Below are 10,000 nucleotides of genomic sequence, written 5' to 3'. Positions count from 1 at the left end.
GTTACAGTGTCGTAGACAACTTGAGGTGTTGTGTCAGACAGTTTTAAAAAACAGTCGGCATTAGGATACCTGAAAGTGGTGCCAGATTATCAGACATAGCAGGGGACTCAGATTAACGCGGCGGCATCGCATTGACCGGTGCTATCGAGATGATGTTCATGGATGACATACATTCTTGCTGATTTTGACCCAGTGTCAGAGGTAGAAGGTGTGGTATAAGACGCTCGGAGAAGTGGCGTAAAGATAACTGAAAGTGATGCAAGATTACCAGACATTACATGAGTGTTTGAAGATAATGTTGATGCTGTGTCGATCATTCTCGCTGATGTTGGTGCAGTTTGTGAGATAAAGGTACAGGGGGTCGTGATTGTGTTGAGTGCAACTTGGTAAATGATGGTTTGGTGTGGTAAGATGCTATGTCCTGATGCCGTGAGTGACGCGTGTTTGTTGTTGTAGTTCGTGTTTCATACCACATTCATGGCTGTTTGCGAAGGAATGAAGACAGACGAAAGCGATAAACAGTAGTTGTTGTTTTTGGATTCAGTCACACGTATGATAAAGAGACGTAGCTCGCACACGCACAAACACACTTATAATTATTTTATCTCTAATATATTGTGAATATTGTATCACGTACATATTCATTTTTAGCTCTGAAAACTGTTTGTCTTTAGCTTTTAAGGTATAAGCACTTGAACAGCACACGTGTAACAACTGTAGAACATAGCCACCCAAACCTACCCCCTCCCCCTCCCCCTTTCAGCAGTGGGAAGTAGCCAATTCCCCCAACACTGAGTGAAAGATCACATCTTGGCACCACATTCGTGCATCACGTGGGAATGGATTACGACAAGATCGACGTTAGGAATTGGGCAACAGGTGTTGTCTATGTCAAAATGTCGACCTCACAGCTACCTTCATTCTATTCTAATATATATTATATCTAACTCAGATCTGTTCAGGCTTTTACTCAAGATACGAACATCCTTTCAACTTAAACCCATGCTAATAAAATAAAAATTTAAAAATTAAATGTCTGCTTGTTGTGGTGATCGGTAAAACTTTAGGTCGTCGAAATTAAAGTAGTTAATAGAAATGTTCAAGAGTGAACTTTGCAGGATGTAGAAACAAACCAGCAGACACACAAATAACACATATTTCGGATGAAAGAATCTGTGATCATTTTCACGACTGTTAACACACACAAAATATCTCAAAACATTTTTTTAAAGACCACACACGAAACAAAACAAAACTAAACAAAAAGAAAATACTCACAGTTGAAAGCATATTCTGAGGGTTCCGTATCATCCACGGCCAGAAGAACGATTGCTCGAAACGAAGACATGTCTGTTCTTTCAGAACCAGTGGAGACGTTGCCGATAGACTGGCGGTCCGCGCTCAACTGGGGTGTCTGCAAGGACATCGTGTACCCCGGGTACTTGTAGCGCAATTTGCAGGAACCGTTCCAAGTCTTGCGCAACCCGACAACGATTGGGCGAGAGAAATCCTGGTTCTGATGGAGCTAATACTACGAGTGTACTGTAAGGTTAGAATCACTCAGTGTTTGGGCAAAAACCTTCGCACTATTGCTAAAGTCTACCACTGTGATGCAAGCTTGAAGAACAGTTGCTTGATACTAACGCTTCACTGCCGTCAATTCTCACGTCTACTGCTGTGTTGTTTAGTTGATAATACCCAAGTCTATTTTGTTGTGTTGTAACCTTGAAAACAACTCTATTAGAAAGATGCTTTCCACTAGCTAGTGCCTAAGTCTACCACTCTGCTGTTACGTTGCAACGCAGCTGCTGGTAAAAGTTGATCTATTGAGGAGAAAAGTGGTTTGTGTGTTGCACAATCCAAAATTCGAACAGCTGCACAAAAAGTTTCAATACTGCTAAAAACTAACACTACCGCTGTGCAGTTTGGTTGAATTTCAGCTTTGAAGAAAGTGTTTCAGCGATTAATAAGAACGTATCTTTCTCTGCTGCGAGAGCGAATATCCAAGTTTTGAACAGCCGTATTGAGCAATATGGTAATCCGACACTGTTTATGCAGAAGAGTGCCGTATAACTTCCGTTTGTCTGAACTGACAAACCGCAGAAAATTTTTAGAACGATGTTCCAGCCAACTTCCAGGTGTGTTTTTTCCAGTTGTACATGTACAAGTCAGATCTGTTCTGCTCCCGTCTCCGCACTAGCAAGATCAACAATGTCAGTGTCTGTATACAAACGGTTTCAGACGCAGTCAGCAGAAACCTGCAAAGTTGAAATTCTCGTAGCTTTAGATAAAAGAATAAACAAACAAGAAAGGTAAGTTGTTGGAACGTTTGTTATTGACAAAAATACGTTACATTCACCGTTTCTTCTATTTTGATTCTGAAAATTGGAACGTTGGCAGTCTCTCTGTTTTTGTATTTATATAAAAGAAAAGAGAAATAATTTGCTAATAATAAAAACGATAGTTACCGGAAGTACGTTCATTTGGCAGAACTAGCGTAGATTTTCTGGTTCAAGTTCCGGGTTAACTGCAGAATAAAACAAAAACACGTAATGCTATCTGAAGTTAAAATATCTGCGTCTTATCGCCTGCTGGCACAGGTGACAATTATTTCACACCAACAAGAAGCCTACTTATCAATTAAAAAAATTGTATAGCCTATTTTCTCTTTGTCATTTAGTCAAGTTTTGACTAAATGTTTTAACGTAGAGGGGGAATCGAGACGAGGGTCGTGGTGTATGTGTGTGTGTGTGTGTGTGTGTGTGTGTGTGTGTGTGTGTGTGTGTGTGTGTGTGTGTGTGTGTGTGTGTGTGTGTGTGTGTGTGTGTGTGTGTGTGTGTGTCTGTCTGTCTGTCTGTCTGTCTGTGCGTGTGTGTGTGTAGAGCGATTCAGACTAAACTACTGGACCGATCTTTATGAAATTTTACATGAGAGTTCCTGGGAATGATATCCCCGGACGTTTTTTTCTTTTTTTCGATAAATGTCTTTGATGACGTCTTATCCGGCTTTTTGTAAAAGTGGAGGCGGCACTGTCACACCCTCATTTTTCAATCAAATTGATTGAAATTTTGGCCAAGCAATCTTCGACAAAGGCCAGACTTCGGTATTGCATTTCAGCTTGGTGGCTTAAAAATTAATTAATGACTTTGGTCATTAAAAATCTGAAAATTGTAAAAAAAACAAATAAATTATAAAACGATCCAAATTTACGTTCATCTTATTCTTCATCATTTCCTGATTCCAAAAACATATAAATATGTTATATTTGGATTAAAAACAAGCTCTGAAAATTAAAGATATAAAAATTATGATCAAAATTAAATTTTCGAAATCAATTTAAAAACACTTTCATCTTATTCCTTGTCGGTTCCTGATTCCAAAAACATATAGATATGATATGTTTGGATTAAGAACACGCTCAGAAAGTTAAAACGAAGAGAAGTACAGTAAAGTGTGATATGAAGCACAACGCAACCGCTACCGCGCCAAACAGGCTCGTCACTTTCACTGCCTTTTGCACTAGCAGCGGACTACGTTCAGTTTCATTCTGTGAGTTCCACAGCTTGACTAAATGTAGTAATTTCGCCTTACGCGACTTGTTCTTTTTTGTTGTTGTTACTTCTTCTTCTTCAACTCAAAAACAGTTGTATCAATTGGTGGATTCTACCGAGCTCTACAGCTACGATGCAATTTCTTTTTCGTCCTCCCTTGTTTACGACTGTGAATAACATTTCAAACTCAACACCACTTGATGGATCAACAAACTATATGCCTGCAATAAAAAATATCATACGAACTGCAGGAATATGCAAATTTCTGTGTCCACCTCGCAATGCTATCCAATCACAACCGTCCACACAATGTCGCACCGCGAATCACACCATCGGTTACTGAATAGCCACAAGCAGACGACTGCACAGATGTTCTTGTCTCCTCCACTCTCCAAAGGGAGACAACTAGAAGAGAAACTTACCGAGACAACAACACAGCGACGTCGATATATCCAATCACAGGAATCTACCACAATATTATGAAACTGACCAGCCACGTGCGCTGCTCGAGAGTGACACCGTTGCAAGTGAAACTGACAGGGCAGAAATGAAATTCACATGGCGGCGACTGAGCGCGTGGAGGCTGCGCGTGCTTGGCGTTAGAATGTTGATGTCAGGTGCGTGTTTCTCTACCGTGGCCGCTTGCTCCCACTTCTGCCAGCTTGTAAATCGCGGTGCTTGTGGTGGTTTTGGCACCCTGTTGAATCGGCTACGGAACGAAGTGCCTAATTAATAAGGACCATTCACCTGCGGCTATAGCACATTTAAATCTCCAACGGCTGACTGTCAACAATTAAAAGGAGTTCTCCCTAAAAAAAAAATTTTTAAAAAAAATTTGCTTTCAGAACTTTACCCCAGGAGATCTGTAGTTGGGATTTAAGAATAATGACTCCCTATAGCAAGAATACCTTATCTGTGGAAAAATAAAGAATAGGCCTATATGTAAAATTAGATTATTGTTTTCCTGCCGTAATGTTTGTTTGCGTTTCATACTTAACATTTAGTTTTCAAAAGTTGGTTCCAGTTAAGGTTTTTTTCTCTTGTTTTTGTAATTTACCAGTAAAGTAGGGGTGTTTGTGTTCTGTTTTATCCCCCCTTCAGTCTTCTTCTTCCGGTGTGATCACTTGACTGTTGATTTATTACATGTCCACGGTAGAATTTTCAGTAGCAATTTCTTCAGTAGTGATATTCGCCGGTGAAAAATCGTATACCCCATATTGCTGTTTCAGTTAGTGTATTAGAAAATAGCGCGTTAAGTTCCATTTTATTTGCTTTTTATTGCTTTAGCAAACCTTCAACAAGGAGAAAAAATACTCATGGGTAGACTCTAAGCCTTAGTCGCACAGTCGTCGGTACGATCGAGAATTTCCCGTGGTCAATTCAACGGGGTGTTTGTGGAGATGTTGCAGTAACTGTGTGTGACGTGACTTGCAGTTGCGGTGAAAAGATGAGTCGACAGCGTTCGTTCCCGTGTGTGCTCTTGGCTGATGAGTCTGGCATCCTACTGTATATTTACACCCCCGGTATTCACGACTTTCCGACCTTGAGATTGTAGCTAGGGTCATGTGGGCGTTGGCATCATTGTCCAATCAGAAATAGTCAATGATCATCTCCGAAGTGTGTTCCGGTCCGGAACGCAAAACAGTTTGCGCGGAAAAAGAGAACGTGGTTTGACAACTAAAGGGCATTTTGACCGGCTCGCACTACAGCATCGTTCAAATGTGGGAGAACGACACATCTGACAAATAGCCAGTGGTTAGTACCGTTACCAACATGAGAAACTGGGGATAGGAATCGTAATCCGTATGTAAGTTTGAAGCGGCCCTGACGCTGTTTGTACGTCAATCCGGAGAGAAGCTCTCGTACTTGGCCCCAGGTGACATTTCGTCAAGTTCCACTCCCAGTGTGCCGACTCTATGGCCCTCCCCCCGCCAAACTGCTACCCCCGGTGGCAGGGAAAGCGGTTCGACTTAAGGTGACTGCAGGGCAAGTTTGATTTTGCAAGCTAAAAATAAATGTTCTACTACCTTGTCAGTCTAGATCTGGAACTCATGAAACAGCGCTATTCAAATCCCCATAAAGTGAGCTGGTGTTTTTCTAGATCTAAGCATCGACCGAAATGTTCCTTGCATGGCATAATTATTTACCTAAATCTGTTATTAAGTTTGTTGAAAATCAAAGTATTCGTTTTTTGTTTGTTCGCGTGTCTGGTTTTTGTTTTGTCGATTAGCTTACACGATGTGTGGCTGTTTATTTTGTGAGGGTGGTTTAGCATGTATAAAATGAGACCTAGACCACATACGCCATGAAAGTAGAGTTCCCCGTTCAATACCAAGATTGCCAGTATTGACTATTCAGACAACTTTTGGATAAATGTGTAGGGCTGAGGTGTTGCAGTGGTAGATTGTTTGCACGGGTATGTAGGTAGGTACGTGTACATCCGTGTGCTTTTGTGCAGGCATTTGTAAAGCAGGAACATGCAACATTCTTGAAGACAATATTCAGTCACGCAAACAAACTGAAGGGAAAGAATCTAGCTTACTCACACCGGTGACACTGTGACGGTTCCCCTACGCTTTGTGTCCGGTGCCCTGACCCTTTGTGTTCGGTTCCCACTCGGTTCCCACACGCCAAAATTCGCGGACAAAACATCCATTTATGGTAGTATTACGCAATGTTGCTCTCTGAGAATGGTCTTGTTAGATCTGTGAGTGTTTACACTACATGCCTAGGTGCTGTTGGATTGAAGGTTTTTGATATTTTAGCCGTTATTAGGTAGAATGCCTTCCACTTTACTGCAAAACTGCATAATTCGTAGCATCGGCAAGAAATATCCTACCAAAAAATGCCTGCTTGGAACTGTCGTTGGTCCAGCAAAAAGTTCAACATGTCTGTAGCAGACAGCCCAAGTTTCAAGATTGTAGGGCCATCCAAACAGCCGTAATAATAAAAACAACAAAAGTAGTCAGTGAAATTGGCTGTGTTCGGTCCCCACACACTTTTGTGACGTAGGCGTGACGGTTCCCATAATTCATTGTGTCGGTCCCCACTTTCTGTGTCGGACCCCACTTTCGACCTAATTTCTCTGTGACGGACCCCACAACCAGCCTATTTTGTGTCGGTCCCCACACCTTCTTGGATTTATGACTTGCCGGTTACTTGTATCATTGTATTCATTGAATCTAATTGTCTCGGAGTTATTTTTCAGCAAAAACCGGCAAGGCAGCACCTTTTGTGATACCAAGTAAGTCAGATGACATCAGTATGTGTGTGTATGTGTGTGTGTGAGAGAGAGAGAGAGAGAGAGAGAGAGAGAGAGAGAGAGAGAGAGAGAGAGAGAGAGAGAGAGAGAGAGAGAGAGAGAGAGAGAGAGAGAGAGAGAGAGAGAGAGACTAACTTTATTAGTTTATGCCACAAATAATATATAACATTATTTATCTCTGGGACGGTTCCCAGTATACCAGCAAATTATGTGTTGATCCACCCACACCTTCTTGAACTGGCCTTCCCAATATCTACTCTTAGTCTTAAGGCCTTGGAGATATGCAATTTGGCACATTTTTAAAATAAAAGATCCCCCTGTCGTATGTGAGATTCAGTTTTCAGAGCAAAATGCTGCCCAGGGACTTCTAGTGGTGATTGAAAAAAAAAAGAGTACTTGCCTGTGTCAAGTATGTGTCTTTATTCACGCTTGTTGTAAGAGGCAACTTTTCCCAGCTCCTTGTGTTCATGACTGCTTTCTCTTAAAATTAATTACTTTATGACAGTCAGAATACAATGGAACAAGGCTACATAAACCCTGACAGCCTACGACAACGGCCCGACTAAGGCTCAACACCGCGCCAATAAATTCAGCATTGGGCCAATGTTGGGCCATGATTGCTCCGTTTTCGTAGGCTATCAGGGTCAAAGATACATATTGGTAAACTAGTAAAATACATGTTCAGCATCATCAGCAATACCACAAAAGGATTAAAACAAGAAATTCCTCCGATAGGAACTACACCCCCGTCAAAGGGAAATAACCTTCTCAGTTGGTGGCAGTGAGAATGGTTATTTCCCTTTGACCAACGGGGGTGTCCGTCTATACCAGGCCTTGTATAATTTTAATCCACCAATAACTCCCTAACCGTGTGTTTGACTGGTCCCAATTTTTGTAAGGACCGTCTCAGGAATGTATAGAACCTGTTCACCAAGTTTGGTGACGATCGGTCCGTTCATTCTTGAGATCTACTTGCGAACACAAACACATCGAGTGAAACCTATACACACCCCTATACCGGGGGTGTAAAAATCCTATTAGCTGTATGTCAGCGGCACAATGCAACCAGAACCAGCGTTTATGTGGAGTGATCGGGTGCTGGTCACTACCGCGAGCGTCACTACCGCGAGTACCACTACCGCGTCTCACACTAAAGTTGTGTTTCCGTACCCGCGATAGCGTTTTTCCAGCGGTGCGACGAAAATCAAGCACATAGAAAATGACCAGGAGTGTTTCCACACGCGCGACGCGTTAGCGGCGCGACAAGCGGCAAGCGACGCGATTTTTTTGAAAGGGTCCTGGAGCGATTTTTTCGCGTTGTCGCGCGGCAACGCGGGAGTTTACAGATTTTACCGCATGTTTAAAACGCAAGTACGGAAACACGTCACGCGTTTGCGCGCGTTTTCTTTTGTCGGTGCCGCTGTCGCGGGTACGGAAACAGAACTTACCGCGAGTACGACACTACCGCGAGTACGACACTACCGCGAGTACGACACTACCGCGAGTATAACACTACCGCGTGTCACACTACCGCGAGTATAACATTACCGCGTGTCATTTTATGACTTCCATGGCTGAAGGCAAAGGTTGAAATGTTTCCTTGAAATATAAAACAAAAAGGCCTGGTCTGTTCTCTGAACACTAATTCAATGTTTGTCATGCTAACCAAGAACTCAAAACGATCAGAACACACTATCAGAATACATATAGAATGGGTTGCTTCCAATCAAAGCCGTTAGAACACAAACTCACAAGAAGTAAGTTTGCATGCGTTCTCTCTACGGTTATGGTACTCGCGGTTGTGGTACGCGCGGTAGTGTGACACGCGGCAGTGTTATACTCGCGGTAGTGTCGTACTCGCGGTAGTGTGACACGCGGTAGTGTTACACGCGGTAGTGTCGTACTCGCCGTAGTGTGACACGCGGTAGTGACGCTCGCGGTAGTGTCGCATAACCGGAGTGATCTGGAAAGGTGTCAATCTCTCTCTCTCTCTCTCTCACTCTCTCTCTCTCTCTCTCTCTCTCTCTCTCTCTCTCTCTCTCTCTCTCTCTCTCTCTCTCTCTCTCACACACACATACACACACATACTGATGTCATCTGACTTACTTGGTATCACAAAAGGTGCTGCCTTGCCGGTTTTTGCTGAAAAATAACTCCGAGACAATTAGATTCAATGAATACAATGATACAAGTAACCGGCAAGTCATAAATCCAAGAAGGTGTGGGGACCGACACAAAATAGGCTGGTTGTGGGGTCCGTCACAGAGAAATTAGGTCGAAAGTGGGGTCCGACACAGAAAGTGGGGACCGACACAATGAATTATGGGAACCGTCACGCCTACGTCACAAAAGTGTGTGGGGACCGAACACAGCCAATTTCACTGACTACTTTTGTTGTTTTTATTATTACGGCTGTTTGGATGGCCCTACAATCTTGAAACTTGGGCTGTCTGCTACAGACATGTTGAACTTTTTGCTGGACCAACGACAGTTCCAAGCAGGCATTTTTTGGTAGGATATTTCTTGCCGATGCTACGAATTATGCAGTTTTGCAGTAAAGTGGAAGGCATTCTACCTAATATCAAAAACCTTCAATCCAACAGCACCTAGGCATGTAGTGTAAACACTCACAGATCTAACAAGACCATTCTCAGAGAGCAACATTGCGTAATACTACCATAAATGGATGTTTTGTCCGCGAATTTTGGCGTGTGGGAACCGAGTGGGAACCGAACACAAAGGGTCAGGGCACCGGACACAAAGCGTAGGGGAACCGTCACAGTGTCACCGGTGTGTTACTGCTGTACTGATTTCGCCAAATAAATGCATTTGCATGCCGAAGTTATTCCTGCTTTGATTCCAATCATTCTAATTGATCTGAATGCAAAAAATATACGTAAACGAGCTGATCAAAATGAGTAACATTGCACCTGCCTAGACTGTACTGCGAAAGCGAAGGTCGTCTGCGACTGAAGATTTTGAAGTCGAACAGCGTCGTTTCTTCACTCTCAGCGGTTGTCTTCATCGGAAAAGTGAAAAGCCGGACTTGCAATCTAGCGAAAGACACATTCTGTCTTTCCGTTCGGGCGTTGTTTTTGTGTACAGTCTCTGAAAATGTTATTTCGAAAAAGGCGGCCGTCATTGTTTTGGGGTTTCCGCCTAGTAGTGTTTTAAACCGGTTTCAGAC

General features: G+C 42.7%; 1 protein-coding gene across 2 annotated transcripts in view; it reads right to left on the bottom strand.

Annotated features, from left to right (window-relative positions):
* Positions 1 to 4,117, bottom strand: part of LOC138963780 (putative universal stress protein SSP1056) — a 94,229-nt gene extending 90,112 nt beyond the window's left edge. Inside the window, exons 1-3 of one of the 2 annotated variants that reach the window (XM_070335635.1) lie at positions 3,974 to 4,102; positions 2,469 to 2,527; positions 1,279 to 2,258 (exon numbers count right to left, since the gene is read on the bottom strand). In XM_070335635.1, coding sequence (XP_070191736.1) covers positions 1,279 to 1,426 — 148 coding nt within the window. In that variant the 5' untranslated portion in view covers positions 1,427 to 2,258; positions 2,469 to 2,527; positions 3,974 to 4,102. Of the gene's footprint in view, positions 1 to 1,278; positions 2,259 to 2,468; positions 2,528 to 3,973 lie in introns of both variants that reach the window. The other variant, XM_070335634.1, reaches the window with a different exon arrangement.
* Between the last annotated feature and the right edge of the window lie 5,883 nt (positions 4,118 to 10,000).

Source organism: Littorina saxatilis, linkage group LG4, assembly GCF_037325665.1.
Source record: "Littorina saxatilis isolate snail1 linkage group LG4, US_GU_Lsax_2.0, whole genome shotgun sequence".
In the NCBI taxonomy this organism is placed as follows: Eukaryota; Metazoa; Mollusca; class Gastropoda; order Littorinimorpha; family Littorinidae; genus Littorina; species Littorina saxatilis.
This window is presented reverse-complemented; position numbering and strand designations above follow the sequence as displayed.